Source organism: Caloenas nicobarica, chromosome 2 (genome assembly GCF_036013445.1).
Source record: "Caloenas nicobarica isolate bCalNic1 chromosome 2, bCalNic1.hap1, whole genome shotgun sequence".
Taxonomy (NCBI): Eukaryota; Metazoa; Chordata; class Aves; order Columbiformes; family Columbidae; genus Caloenas; species Caloenas nicobarica.
This window is the reverse complement of record NC_088246.1, coordinates 11,891,931-11,907,628: the sequence shown is the minus strand read 5'-3', so window position 1 is coordinate 11,907,628 and position 15,698 is coordinate 11,891,931. Positions and strand designations below refer to the sequence as shown.

At 45.8% G+C, this 15,698-nt stretch overlaps 1 protein-coding gene across 7 annotated transcripts in view; it reads left to right on the top strand.

The window, feature by feature from the left end:
* The first annotated feature begins 7,371 nt into the window (after window positions 1–7,371).
* Window positions 7,372–15,698, top strand: part of DIP2C (disco interacting protein 2 homolog C) — a 323,874-nt gene continuing 315,547 nt past the window's right edge. For 6 of the 7 annotated variants that reach the window (XM_065627299.1, XM_065627298.1, XM_065627302.1 and 3 more), the window contains exon 1: window positions 7,372–7,730. In XM_065627299.1, the coding sequence (XP_065483371.1) occupies window positions 7,646–7,730 (85 nt within the window). In that variant the 5' untranslated portion in view covers window positions 7,372–7,645. The remainder of the gene's footprint in view (window positions 7,731–15,698) is intronic. The other variant, XM_065627301.1, reaches the window with a different exon arrangement.

Here is a 15,698-nt window from a genome sequence, read left to right as displayed (position 1 = left end):
ACAATTAAGAGGAGTATCATCAGTGTTGACATCCCAGAGAGCATCCCTGAGTCTGCACCACATTTGCTGATGGCTGGCAGAAATATGTACTTGCTTTTGGGAACAAGGATCTGGATCCTGTTGAGCCGGTACCAATGTGCACAGACTAAACAGTGATAAAGACCTAAGATTGAGTCTAAGTATTTTTTATTTTTATTTAGCTGAGTTACGTTATCTCATGGCTTGTGACGGTGAAAGTGACGGTGACGGCAATATTTTCTCAAAAGTCAAGTTACTGCCTCAGCAAATAAAAGGGCTTTGTAGCTTCCAGAAAGACGGAAGAAATTACTTTATGCAGTTAAACACTGAGATCAGTAATTGTCAGACGTTTACTGCCATTTGTGCAAAATTGCTAATGGTAGATGTCAGACGTAAGACAGTATGCAGTTGAAGCAGATTGTAAAGATAATTATAGCACAGCTCCTCAGAACAAAATTCAAGTATTTTCTTTGGTTGCTAAGTAAGAAAAAAATTGCAAATGTAAGGTGGTGCCACAGACATTGGGAAAGTGTTCCACAATATTTCCACTGTTATTCAGATAGGTCATTTGGATGTAGCATCAAGGAACTATTTTTACTTCCAAGAGTCACTGATAATTCAAATTCTATACCTTAGTGACATTAATGCTCCAAGTCTTACTTGTAGTAAACTAGTTCTCATGTCAGCTGGGAAAAAAATTAAAAGAAGATTGAGAAGAGTGTGTTTTTCTGTGATCATTGATACTTCAAAACATGGAATTCTTCAAATGTTTTGATATGTATCTGTTACTCTGCATTAACAAAGAGTAACCTATTATCTCATTGATTATCTTTAAGAACGCATGAAACTCTGCTAGGACTATCTAAAATCATAAAAAACATTCAAAAATGGAATGTTTTGAATTTTTACAATGCATCATAATTACAGACAGTAACCTTAATTCTAACTTCGGGTGACAACAATCAAGCTGAAATGGATTTAACCAATTTCAGATAGCGCAAATTGGGCAAAATGCTCAATAGTTAAAATATCCTTTTGTTTGTAATAAATAACTAAAGTAATTTTTCCTCATTTCACAAAGAACTTCACATCTGTAAAGAACATTTCATGAGGAGATTATCCATGTTGTAGTAGAAAGAATCTTAAGATGTTTTCCAGGTATGAAAAGTTATTTTTCTACATTCATTGAGCATTGACCTGCTGCAATTTTCATATTCTTTAGGCAAGGTGAAGATGTGGATCACAGAGAGGCATATTAAGTCATGGAATATTACTTTTAATGCTTCTACAATGTGCCAACAGTTTTCTGTGAACATCATCACCATAAAGCAACAATCTGATTTTCGTTTGCTAAAAATTAAGATACAATGCCCTAGCTGGAGGGTAAACTATTAAAAACTACTAGCTCCTCCTCCATACATGCAAGTTTTATTTAAAAGAACATTACGGGAAAACAAAAAATTGAAAATAATTACTCCAGGAAATTTGCTCTCAAATACTCAGTTTCACATTTTGATTTCAGTAGGTTGAAAAATTCGCTAAACGTGGTTTAAGAAACTTTGTTGAAGAAAAACTACTGGCTTTTCAGAAAGCTGTAAGCATCACTGAAGTTTCAAACCTCCATCAAAGGGTGGACAACTATCACTCGTGTGAGATGCCTGGTGCAGTGAGAGACCAGCCGCATGTGCATGTGCTGGGAACCTTGTAGTAGAATATTGGGACATTTCCTTCCTTCGGATGCCAGTTCCCTCAATTTCTCTGAATTTGTGAAATGTGTTATCAATTCCTACCTCAAATGCAGCAGTGGAAAGGATTTTTTTTTTTTTTTTTTTTTTTTTTTTTTTTTTTTTTTTTTTGCATAAACAGGCTTGGCCAGACTGCGGGAGCCTAATGAACACTTCTTATGTGAGACTAACTTTCAAACCAAAATTAATTTAAACTGTGCCAGTAAAGGCTTTCTATTAGCTTTTGGCTTTTAATAAAAAGAAAGATGTATAAAAAACATTAAAATGCACAAAATATCATTGTAAAAAGATACTTTTAAATGGATAGTAATCAAACTGCTTCTCTAAGAACAATGGAAATGCAAACTGGAAAGAGAAATACCTAATATATTAAGAGAAATTACATTTCCCAGGGTTTCCTTTTCCTTCCCTTTCCTGTGTGGTACCTCACTTCTAGCCAAGAAAGTTCCTTTTTATGTATCTTAGCTCAAATCCAGTTTCATCAGCATGTGAACTAATACAATATGCCAAACTCTGTGCAGAAGGAGCTCCAGCACGAAAGTCTGTTCCCTGCTGCCAGCTGTGCTGTGAGGCCACTGAGCTCTGGCACAGGCACGGGAAAGGAACTTCTCAGTTCCCCCGTCACCAGAGCTCATCTGCAATGATGTTAAAGAAGAAAATGACTGAAGATCACAGTTCTTCTCATCTGTGCAGGATTTGCTCACGCACTTTTCCGTACAGAGTTCAGTCAGTATATCTACAGTATTCATGCGGCTTCCCTCAGATTCACTTTCATAAACTGTAGTGAATTAAGAGGGGGACGTGTACATTATTTTGAGGTATTAAAGCAGAGAAACAGACACTAAGATATGCAGTGATTTGTATCTGTCACATACCCGCAGTAATTAAAGGGATCTAAGGTGTCTAAACAGCTTGGAGAAATTGGCCTTGGTGCTTGCCCAGGTATCACAACAGAGAATGAAAATCGTATGTGAGAAGTGCTGAGCAACTCATCCTTCCCCTTCTTTCTTTTCCTTTTCTTTTTCCTTTTCCTTTTCCTTTTCCTTTTCCTTCTCCTTTTCCTTTTCTTTTTTCTTTTCCTTTTCCTTTTTCCTTTTTCCTTTTCCCCTTCCCCTCCCCTTCCCCAGGAGAGGAATTAGGAGATGAGATTGGCCTTAATTTTCAAGTGTTAAAAGAAATTAGACCCCGACTTGGAAATAATTATAGAACCATTTGCATGCCATTCAGAGGTAACTAGATTAATGCACCTAATCAATTCTTTTTCGCTATTTGCAGTATGGCAGCAGGTAGCCATGCAGCCACATTTGTGGTAGATACTGTAAAAGAATAATGCATTTCATGACACGCATATGAGACAAGCAAACGGATACAAACGGGGAGTGGGCACGGAGAGGTGAAGGGAAAAAAATAAATTGAGTTCAACAGGAAAAAAGAAAGTAATACATATTTGCATAAGCAATGCCAGACGAGCATGTTCATCCCATCCCACAGCAGGATTATTTCCTACAGCATATTCATGATTGCTTTGTCTACTCTGGTTTTAATGTTTCAAATTATGGGGATTCCACAGTTTCCTTTGAGAGCCTCTTCCGCAGTCTAATGCCGCTCATCCCTTGGAAGCTTTCCCTGCTATGTGTTTTGGTTCTCTTTCTTATTTCCATCCTATTATTCAAATCTGTATCCTCTTCTCTCCGCTTTTTCCACCTTCAACTTCCTCGGTGCTTCCACCTTTCAAATAATCATGGGCAGCTACCTGGGCCATCTCTTGCTGTTGCTTAGCAAGCTGAGCAAGCACTCTTGTAATCTCTCCTTATAACTCAGTCTCTTCAAGCAGCTGATTATTTTTATTATTTTTCTGTGAATGCCTCCTGCTATTGACTTTTTTTTTTTTTCTACATTGGCCAAATCCTGACTCCTTATTTCCATAAACAGAGAGAAGCTAACCTGTTCATTCACAGACATGATCCTGTTGCTTTTACCATGGTGTCCAGAAGGCATACATATAATTTAGGTGCTTTATGTCAAGGTAGTATTGCCTAAACAGGAGTTTTTTCTTTTTCTACATGTCTTTAGTGCCTTGCCTCCTTCTGAAAGTTCTGATGATGGGAATGTTTTCTGGTACAGATCCGGCTTTGGAGTAAATCTCTGCAAAATTGGATTAATCTTTTGCTGTGAGAGAGCCAGGAAAGAAAATTTTTATCTAGTCAAGGTCAATCCTAAGTGGTCTGTCACTCAGCTACTGACACCACAAGGTGATGTGTATGGAGCATAGTTTCCAGTAGGATTTGGCTACTACAGCAAGTATTGTTAAGTAAAAATACACTTTTTTTTTTCCTTCCATGAAGATACCCATGTTTAAATATGTCATTGCATGTAAATAATCCAAATCATTTTAGCAAAGGCACTTGTGTCTGAAGTCACTAGCAAGCTGCGTTGACCAGGGCCTCTGTCGGAAAAGCATCGCTGGCTTGTTTCTCCTCTTGAAAGCAGATGAAACCATATGCCATGCAACGACTGCCATGCCTGTTGAAAAGCATGTCTTGACAGAAAAGCATTCTACAAACCCTGACCATGCTAATTTATCACTGTATCCAAAACACAAATAGTATTCTGCTTTTCTTGAGGTCAGGAACACTTCTATCACTTATTCTGGGGGATGATTAGGATGCAGCCTCTTGTCTATAAATCTGAAAGGATCCATCAGTTCAGACCAGCTGGGTCAAATCTCATGACTCGCTTCTTTTTCAGTGTGTCATCAAATTCATCGTCAAAATTTATCTGCTTGAAATTTTAGTCCTCGAGCTTTAACTCTGATCCTTTGCATAAATAAGAAATCTCCCCTTGTGAGATCAGCTCTAGAGGAACAAACGGGCTTTCCCAGAGAGGCTGCCGTGGCCCCACACGTGTCCCTGTGCCGGGGTTTGGCTGTCGGAGCCCCAGGTCAAGGTTCCCACGCTGCTGGCCCCAGGGGTGAGACAGGGGGTCCCCAGAGCCCGCAGGAGCCGTCACTCAGCACATGGCAGAGAGTTTGCCAAATTCAGGCATTTTCATTTGTGCCAGATGAGTTCCAAGCCCAAGTGATCGCTCATCCCTTAAACACACTGAAATGTGGGGCTTGTCACGGAGACGCTGAAAAAATTTCAGGTGCGATGGTGTGAATGTTAAAATATTTCTGTTTAGGTGCCTTTATGTAACCTCACAAAAGGAAAAGTTTGGAAAGAGGGTGAACATCACTGATAGAGATTCTGTAATAATCAGATAATGGGTAAAATAATCAGCTCCTATGAGGACTGGGGAAGTAAAGGTGCAACTCGGAGATCCACAGCAGTGAAGGAGGCTGGATCAGCGCAAAGCCTGGCCTTGCCTCCTCTTGGCTGCCTCCACCGAACCTGAAAAAGCTGCTCCTGCAGAAGGCTGATACTTTCAGCTATTTCATCCCACATAAACCAACAAACAAACAAAACTCGGATTCTCAGGTAGGGACCCAGGGACCCTGAAGCATATTTGGATTTAATTGCTTTTCTTTGTTTAGGTCTTGATGTATTGAACAAGAAAGACCTGGATAATTTTTTTGAATGCTTGTGTTTGAAACAGGCAGTGCTCAACAAAAGGTGAAAATCTTAGCGCTGTGCAGCGCAGCGCCGGGGGCGAGGTGTTTGTGTAGCCCCAAATGGCGTGTGTATGTAGCCCAAAAAGTCACGGCCCTGCGAAAGGAGGCGAACCAGACGGCTCCCATCTTGCGGCGCATTGCAGAGCAGCCCAGGAGCGGTTACTAGAAATCAACAGATCTGACAATAAAACAAATAGCAGCACCGTAAAACTACAGGACTTTGTGTGTTCAAGGCTTGTTTATGGCAGGCAACCTCGCCCAAGTGTCCCGACCAGTTCTGCCGCTGGTCTGGCTGAAGCGGTGCTGGCGTCGGCCGCGCTCGGGGTGTAAACAGCTCTCCCGTGTCTGGGGCTGGTAACCAGCGAAAACAGGAGAAACCACCAGCCCTGCACATGCTGCAGGAATCGCTCCAGTGTTGACGCCAGTTCAGCACAGCTGGTAATATGATGTAATTTATTTTTGTTCCACGATGTATTAAAAAATTACATTGTTTAGTATAGTCACAGCCTAAGCTTAATCTTTTGAAGAAACTCCTACATCCTTGCTTTCCTTCCACTGGCTGAAACAGTAAGCCAGTAAGCCAAGCTTGGCCTGGGGATGATTACACCTTTTTTTTTTTCTGCTAATCTTGTGTCCTACTAAGACCTGTTCTACCATTGGGACTCCCAAGGATTTTTGAAATGATAGGTACTGTGGTATCTTGCTCCTTCCTTCTTGTGCGATATTTAAAAACAACGACACCAAAACCCAAACCAAACCAACCCAAACAAAAGGAAGAAAATATACACAGAGAGAAAAAGAGAGGAAGATGTTCCTTGCGAAATTTATTTGTTGATCTGAACGGGAGTTTTATTAAATGTTTTCAAAGCAGTCCCTTCTTACGCTGGAGCAGTGTAATTAAGAGTCCTGGTGGGCCAGTTCTTTTTACCACGTTCTCCAGATACAGGCTCAGCGTCAGTGCTGAGCATTGACACACCACAGTGTCAGCTCTGCTCTTTTTTATTATATCAAGATTATGCTACTCTTCCATGGAAACATGGACCTAGGGTTTAGTGATATGTCAGAATTGCCACGGCTTGTTTGGAACAGAGGGAAGGGAAGGGAAGGGAAGGGAAGGGAAGGGGAGAGGGAAGGGGTGAGGGAAGGGGTGAGGGAAGGGGAGAGGAGGGGAGAGAAGGGAAGGGAAGGGAAGGGAAGAGAAGAGAAGAGAAGAGAAGAGAAGAGAAGAGAAGAGAAGAGAAGAGAAGAGAAGAGAAGAGAAGAGAAGAAGAGGAGAGAAGAGAAGAGAAGAGGATCATTTAGGTTGGAAAAGACCCTGAAGACCATCGAGTTCAGCTGTTAACACTATCAGGTCCACCACTGGCTGAATGCAGAGCATACAGCTGCAAATAGGGATGCGCTGGCAGTGGTGGAAGCAGGTGGGGAAGGGAAACAGGGTGCAGGGTGCCAGAGCTGTTGGTCTTCCTGGTGTAGAGCGACTGCCGGCCCTGAGCACGTCGCTCCTTCCCCGCCCTTCTCGGTAAAACGGGGACCCGAAGATCTAGTTCCAGGGAGCGCTGTTGGGAGGAATAAATGATAAAACACTTCACCGGCTCCGCCCTGGAGCCACCGTACCTGTGCGAAGCGCTGGCCAACCTCACCCGGCCGCGGGCGGGAGGGCAGCGGCAGCGGGCGCGTGGCGCGGCCCGTCGCGCGGAGCGCCACTGGGGCGCCCCCTGGGGGCCGGCGGCGGGGGCGCGGGGCGGCGCGGTCACGTGCCGGTGACAGCGCGGTGCCGCCAGCAGCAGTCGCGGCAGCGGCACCGCAGCGCCGGGCGCCGCCGCCAGCCCGAGCCGGGCGGGGAGGAGCGGGCCGGGGCCGGGGCGCGGCGAGGAGAGCAGAGCAGAGCAGAGGAGAGCAGAGGCGGGAGCCGCCGCCGCGGTGCGGGGCGGCGGGGGGGGGTTGGGCCGGGCCGGGCGCGGCGGGGAGCCGATGCGGAGCGATCGCGGGCGGGCGGCGGCGGCGGGAGCAGCCATGGCGGGGCCCCGCTGAAGGAGGCGGCGAAGGAGGAGGAGAGGGGAGGAGAGGAGAAACCTCCGCATTCCCTCCCTCCGCGCCCCGTCCCCCCGCGCGGACCGCCCGCCCGCCTCCCCCCCTGCATGCCCGGCTGAGACCGCGGGGAGGACTCAGCCACCGCCGCGGCCGCGCCGCCTGCGCTCTCCCCGCTCAGCCGCGGACAAAGGGGAGCGCGGGGCAGCCAGAGGAGGGGAGCGCCCGTCCCCGCCGCGCGAGCATGGCGGACCGCAGCCTGGAGAGCGTGTCCCTGCCCCTGGAGGTGCGGGCCCGGCTGGCCGAGCTGGAGCTGGAGCTCTCCGAAGGTAACGGGGCGGCGGGCGGGGCGGGCGGCGGTTGGCGCGGCGCGGTGCCCCCGGCCCGCTCCCCCTCAGCCCCTGCGGCCCTGCCGGGGGCCGCGCTGCGCGCCCCGGCCCCATGGCGGCCGCGGGCTCCCCTGACGGTGCCCCCCCCGCTCCCGCCGGCGGGCTGGCGGAGGGTACCGGCGCGGATGTTTTGTTCTACCTGTGAATTCCCCGCTGGCGGGGGCGGGAGAGGGGCTCTGGCAGCGGGGCTGGAGTGCGGGGAGGTGGAAAAATCCGTGGGGCTGGCTCGGAGGGGTCCCTGCCCTGCCAAGAAAATGCAGCTTCACGGAGATCCGCCGTGTACCTGCCCGCAGAAATGCTGCTCTTGGGCTGCACCGGGGGCTCGCCGCGGAGCCCGCGCAGCGTGTGTGTCGGTTGCAACAAAATACCCCATGATAAGGTCGTTTTGGACAATACTTGTGAGGTCGCTTGGAGGAAACGTGGTGTGGTGTTTTTTTTTTTTAATTGCGGGATTTTTTTTTTTTTTTCATGTGCATAATGGGAAGCGTGTGGCGGTTTTCTCGGCGCGGCTGATTGTGACGCCGGGCGGGCTCCCGTGCAGCCCGCATGTCGCCGCTGCCGGGGGATGCGCAGGAGCCCCGGCCCGCCCGCCGCTCCCCGCCGGGCTGCAGCTCCGGGAACGACCGGGGGACACGGAGCGATCGGCGCCTGTCAGCATCCCTCGCTGGTGGGGATCGGGCGCCCAGAGTGCTGTCGGCCTTGGAGGCGATTTTAGTGGATCAGATGTAACCCGTTCCTCCCAGAGGAAGAGAGCAGCGAGTATTTGTATGTACTGATGCCAGGCTTGGCTCTTTCGTGAAATGCAAATTGCTGTTAGCTGCCCCCCTTATTTTTAAATAGAAAAAGACAAATATTCGGTTTCATTCACCACTAAGAGGCCACAGCATTGGGCAAATGACCTAGCACGTCCCAAATTAGTTATTGGAAGTGGTCGATACATTGAACTGTCTGTCTTTCTGTCTTTTTGTAACGGTTTGTAAGGGCTCCAAGCCAGAAAGTAAAATGCGCTCGAGCCAGTTTCATCAGCAGGGAGGAGCTGATGTTGACATTGTATTTTCCTTTTAACGCTTTGAGGGTGAAGAGGAGAACGAGCTACTGGGATTGCTTGTGGTGCTCATTTCTGTGCCTCCCCCTCCCTGAGGGTGCCCTGAAAACCCGAAATAAGAGGAGTTAAATACCATATTGCCTTCTGTGATGCACTGTCCGTCCATTGGCCCTTATCTGTGGTAGTGAGGGTGGGCGGAAGGACTGTTTATATCACAGTATACGTGATGTTCTGGCTTTATGCAGAAAATGCTTCTTGACGTGTCTACACACCAAGAAGATGCTAATTAAAACAGCTGCTGGTAAATGCTTGCAGAAGACCAAAATCAAACTGCCATAGACCTTCAGTAAGAAATAGGCTAATTCGGTGCACTGAAGTTGTAACACAGCTTTACGGTGCAGTTGCTGCTGCTGCGAGCATGATCCAAGAAGGCTCTGAGGAAGTGGGACGTGGTTTGCAGTTGGGCATCTGTATCTGCACTGCTGTGACTGCCCTGCAGCTAGAGCTGGAATGAATTTAGCCCTTTGACAATATTTTTCCTTCTGTGCCCCTGAAGTTACACCCGGAGGACGAGATGGCTCGTGTTTTCTGACTGTGTTAGCCTGATTGAAAATCTGTTGGAATTGGGACGTGGGTGGAGAAAGGGTCAGCAGCCTGGTTTCAGAGTCTTCCCCCAAGCTGCTCTTGGTGTGCTCTTAGTCAAGAACATTACAGTGCTCAATGCCTGAGAAAATGAAATCATTCACTGCTTCAAGCTCCTACCTTTAGGCACCCACGTTGCAATTTCTGGCGTGTTCCCAAAACTAATCCTTACAGGTAGTGGGATCAGTAACTGGTACGGTTTTGTTGTGCCGTAGAAGGCTGGTCATACTCTGGCTGTGCTAACTCTGAGTTAAATGGTTTTCAAGGCAGCTTTGTGCGTCTTTCACCCTGAACTTGCAGCACCTTGCATATGTGCTTAACTTGACCGTAATGAGCCAGTCCTCTGGCTTCAGTGGAGTGCGTTCACTGAGATACACCCATTCGTGTACATAAAAGTTCATAAGACTGAGGTTTTAACACGTGTTATGCTCATGACGTGTTGGGGTGTCTCTGCTGCCTTGGTGAAGCAGGAAACTGTTGAAGGCAACAGACAGGCCACTGCATGTTTAAACATGCCCTTGGGTCTCATTGATAATGTTGGGAGCTGAGTGACTGCCGTAAATTGTGCCCCTTCTTAAAGTGCTTTCCCGAGTCAGACTTGCTAGGAAAACGTTTTGCAAATGCTGGATGCCTGAATTGGTTTGTTGTATTGTTTGTGAGCCCGAGTTTTCCCGTTCTGGTGCTGCTGAATGCTGTGGGTCTTACAGATGCCACTTGTAGCCAAGCAACCCGGTTCTCCGGTGCCAAAACCTGTTACAGACAGCGCAGCTTTAGGAACAGCTTCTGAAAGAAAGCTGCTGCTTTGTGGAAAAGAGAGGAGCGCCGGCAGGATTGTTCCAAGATCGTTTCTTGGCTGTGAGCTAAAGCTGTCTCCTTCCTCTTGGAAGTGTCCTGTGAGATAGCGCGGGTCCTACCCATGCACCGCGTCTGAGAGCCTAACGTGAAATAGCTGGTGTCTGCGTGACCAGACAGCTCGCACTGTGTCACCAGCACAGCGGGCACTGTGCAGATGTTATAATTACAGCCTGCACTGGTAGTCATCATGCGTTTAAATTTGGCCGTGGCGTTTTTCCCCCCCTTGTAGCCAAATTCCGCGTTCCTTGTCGAGCTGTGCACCGGGCACAGCCTCGCTCGCAGCGGGGATGCTGGCAGGAGAACCCCAGGAGGTGGCTGCTGAATGAGTAGCATGTGCTTTTTAGGCGATAGGGCAAAGTGCCTTTTCGTGCGTGAGCGTTTGGGCAGTTCTGCACTGCTGCTTGGTTGAGAGGGAGGAGCGGTGTGTCCGGAAGGTGTTTTTTTGGTATTCTGCTAAGATTGTCTTTGTGGCAATTCTAACCCATTGGTTTTTGCGGGCGAGCCACATGCCTTCTACCTCCCCTTTGTTGTGGTCTGAATGGGCTTTTTTTGTTTTAAACATAGCTATTTAAAAGGTACTATGGATGCAAATTAGGATAACCATTTTAGATTTTGTTAGTTTCACTGTTATGATGTAGAAGGTGCGGATCAGAGCCAGAACTGCTCAGCAGCTCCTCCGGAGCCGGGGAGGTGGCCTGGCCCCGAGGGGCGCCGAGAATGACTGTCACCCTCATGCGTTGGCATGTCACATTATATTCAGCTTAAGGCATCAACAGCACGCTTCTTGATGGTGTTTTCACTTCATTTTGGGAGGGGGAAAATACTTCTGTGTTTCTCAGAACACAGAGGCACATCAGCGGTTTAAATGAGTATTAGAATTTCTGGAATCATCCTTGTCCCACCTGATATTTTGAAGACATTTGTTTTGCTGTGTTCGAGTGAATGTACCTGATGCTGGCACATTACATACGTGTTCTTTGACACTCTGTAGTAGTTTCCACTGAGTGTACTAAAGCTTGTGTTGCTCAGAACTGTAGCCCTTCTAGGCTGATGCAATCAACATGTCACTCTGCAGTAGTTGTTCTTTAGGGCTGCTTAGAATTTTACGAGGCTTTAGTTTTCTAACGATATATGAATTTGTACTGGGTGGAAATAGATGAATCATCTTGTTTTTTAGAATAGCTTGGGGGTTGTTAACTGAAGAACTGATTTAATAAAACCAAGAGTCCTGAAATGTGCTGTCTTATTAAAAAAATGTAATTCTACAACCCGTCCATTCTTAAAAACACTTCAGAATTTAAATAAAAAGCCCACAAATACTTTTCTTATTTTCCCCTCAATTTAAAGGTGTACAAGGTTATATTGCCCTTCCAATTACTTCCTGAACCAAAATTAATTGGGAAAAGATGCTCTATAGTTCTTCCAGTATTTTATCCAAGTGTCACATAACATAGCGGAAACACTTAAAGAACCACAGACGCCACATGGAAAATGTGAAAACCATCCTGTTCACAAACTATTCTCCGTATATTCCATACTATACTCCCAGTCCTCTTCCATTTTAAACATACGAAGTATAGCAGGCCTTTTTTTTTTTTTTTTGAAAGTTTGAACTTTTCTCCAAAGAGCGCTTCCAAAAAAGTGTCAGCAGATCTTTAATGACTGGGGGCTTATTCCCAGGTACTCCCAGTACCAGGTACTGGACATGCACTCGGCTAATTAATCTTATCCTCAGCTTTTGTTGTGTTGACTAGCTTGATTATATTTGGTAATATTGTTTGGGTTGATTGGGCCATTTTCTGGCCAGATTTATTATTTTATTTGGTGTAAGTTCTGTCTTTCGTTGTCTGCATGTAGTCACAGGGTTGGGGCCAGAGAACTGTAGTTAGCTCCTCTAGTTATTATTTCTCCGTAACATTTGCCAGCTGACTCTTCACCTGTGGAGAGGTTTCAAAGTGTGAAAATTTCAATAACTACCACACCTATGCAGTTTGGGACGCAAAGTCATCTTTTTAATTCACTCCTTGAGAGATAGTGCAGTGCTTAGCAAGTGGGTATCACCTGTGCAATGACAAAGTGTTAATACTTTCTGAGTTTAGGTGAGAAATGATCTAAGAAATTCAATACTCACATTCACTTCGTGTTGTTTTTTGAGCTGTAAGGGTGCAGTTGGCTCATGGTTTTAGTTCCTTTTTCTGGCCAAGAGAGGACTGATTTGTTCAAAATACATAAAGCTGAAATTTTTGTGTAAGCCGCGTACAAGATCGAAGGCTTTAAGAAAATATGCCGAATACTATGGGAATTATGATAAAGTCAAGAGCGCTGGCAACAGAAACTTTTCTTTTTAAGATGAACCTCCTCTCATCAGCTGTTTGTTTCTTGGATGGTTCTCAAGTTGGAGAGGGACAGTAATTTGATTATTTTAAAACAGGTTAAATTAACTCAAATAATAAACATTTGCATTTTAAGGCACTGGACTTTGAAATCATCTTTTTTTTTTTAATACCTACTTACTTCACTTTACTGTGCTGTTTGGACTTGAGGGCTTTTCATGAGTGGTGGTGTGTCAAAAGGATTCTCTGCCACTCATTCAGTTGAGGTGCATTGTTAATGCCTTGTAAAATATGCTATGCAAATCTCCAGGATGTTCCCAGAACAGCTGTCCCGAGGGCATCATGTAAATACACCTTTATTGCCAGCTGATGTTGAGCAGCGCGGGTGCCCAAGGGTTACGCTTAATAGATGATTCAGATGATCTGTGCTGTATTACACAACAGATATCCTCAAAAAACTTTTCCCAAGGACGTGTGAAAATTGCCGGTGGGGTGTCAGTTTTACAGGCAAAGCAGGCGGTAAGCGAGGTATTCGTAACGGGAAGGCGGGTTGTGAGGAGCTGCTCTTCGCAGCTTCAGGGCACGTCCGCGCGATCCTGCTGCACAGCGCAGGCAGCAGACGCTTCCCCTGCCAAACCAACACACCTGTGCCTGGGAGTCAACGTGCTGCTTCGCTCCAGAAGGGTATTGACCTGCCTCGGTTATTCCATTGTAAGGGGAATGTTGTCGTTTTCATTCAAATAGTCTTTATTCTAGCAAACCCGATATCCTTTGGTATTGAAAGAATTCAGATTTAGCACACCTCTTTGTGTTTAATTTTTCTCAGGGAAAAATATTTTTGTGCAGTGTAAAAGGCAGATACGAGAAACTAATTTTTGATGCAGGATTTGGATTGGGAGCAGTAGAAAGATCAATGTTCCTCTGAAGGGACATCAATAGACTCCTTTAGGTTTTCATAGCTCAGAATGGATGTTTGTGGTGTGGTACAGAGAATCCTAAATGTACCATAGCTCTTCTATACTTAAAAATGCATTGACTGTGTTTTAATTTTTTAAGAGGCTATTTGTATAACATGTCAAGCAGGACATATAATTTTTTAAAAATAACTGCTTTAATTCCCCAGCAACTGTCAGACAAGATGACTCACTGCAGTATAAGAATTCACCACAGCATATCACAGATTTGACACAAACTCTTAATCCCTGTAAAATTATGCATGTATATTCCTCTACCTTCCCGGTGGGTGAGCTTTATTTTTGCCGAACTCCTGATGATCCCATTATGCCTTCTCTCCTCCTCCGCCTCCTCTTTCTTCCCTTTCTTCTGGAGAACCTCGGTGCAGGCAGCCGCCCCTCTGCGGGCTCTGGATGCGGCTTCTTCGGAGCCTTTCCTGATGCTCAGCAGCACCCCTGATTCTCTCCTTGACTGTGGTGGTGTGGGGGGCATTTCCAAAACGTGGTTGCCCTCTGCAGCGTTATTTCTAGTCTTTCCTTGAAGTCCTAGGGTAAACATACACTAAAGAGCTGGAACTGGTTTAATTTAGCTCCACTTGGTAGAATGCATCAGGGAATTGCTCATTTTAGGCCTGTGTAAATCAATCAGTTGGTTTTTTAAATTTTTTTTTTTTTTATTTCAGTAACCTTAGCTAGGGCTTCTGATTTGCTAGCTCCAGTATTATTTATCACTAGGATTAAGTATAACTTTAAAACATGTATGAAATGTGATGGGGACATCATGATCTCCTGCGATAAAAAAGCAAATATAGGAATAGGAATAGTCAAAGCAATTCAGCTTGAGACAGATGCTGGGGAGACCATGTCCATGGCTTTTGCTGGAGCGTCTGGCTGCAGAAGAGGAGGCTCCTGCCTCAGGTCGTGTGGATCCTACCAGCCTGTGATGGCTCTTGGGGCATGGACCAAGGCCTGCCATGGTGCTTCTTGGAGTCCCAAACACAATCGGTTGCTGGTCCTTGGCAGTGTGATGGACATATAGTCTATTTGACATATAACCTGCAGTGCTTAGAGTAGCATTAAGTGCTGGGCTGTAGGTCATTGTCGCGTTATTTTACAGCAGAAATTAATGTTGAAAAGTATGTGAAGTCTGGTCTCAACAACCTCTTTTTAAGAGTATGGGGTGAAATGGTTGGATGACTAGAGAAACAAAGAAAGAGTTCTTATGAAATATCTCGATAACTTGGAAGGAAAGGTGTTTCCTGTGGCTTTTGAAGGGACTGTTTGATTTCCTAAGACTGAACTGGACCATCAGTAGGCCATCTTTTAGGATGCTTGAGGTGGCGTTTGCTTTTACGTGTACGGCTGGGTCTGCAGTGGTGATAGTTGATGGGAAGAAGGGATTCTTCAATCTTGTCTGCTTACATGGAAGTAAAAATGTATGTGAGGACCCGCGTTTGCTCCTGTTTCTCTCTGGATCCAGAAATCATACCTCCACGCTATGCCATCTGTGATATCTTCATTTGAATCTTGACTTACTCTGTATGTAAGATTAAAATATCAAATCAAGATCTTCTAAGTCTGGTCTGGTAGGAGCTGTTCAGAAGCCAGGAAAATGTTCCTTAATGCACCCTGTGACAAATACTGGAGTGCCAGTAATGGAGCCTGCTTTTTCTGCCTGGACTAGCGAAAGTTTAGAGACATTTTGTGGGCTTAGGGACCCAAACGAATTGTGCTGACTTTCTTTTTCCTAGTGTGAAGATGTCCACGTGTCCATAAACAGCCTGGCAAAATACAGAGATCCTGGCAACAATCTCTTCACAGAAAGAGGCCTGGACTGTCCCCTCTGTGTGGCCCCTCCAGATAGAGTTATGGAGTATTAGCAGGATGATTACAGGGCTATTGCATCTATTACCATTTAATGAGAAAATAGACCAAATGTGTCTTTGGGATTCTGGTCTCTTATTACGGAACAGTTCTCAAATTGTACGGTTTCCTTCCGAAATCCATATACTGCATAACTACAGTCTCATTCAGCTACATGCCTCAAGGTCATAGCAAATGATGAAACTTCACCTTTTTT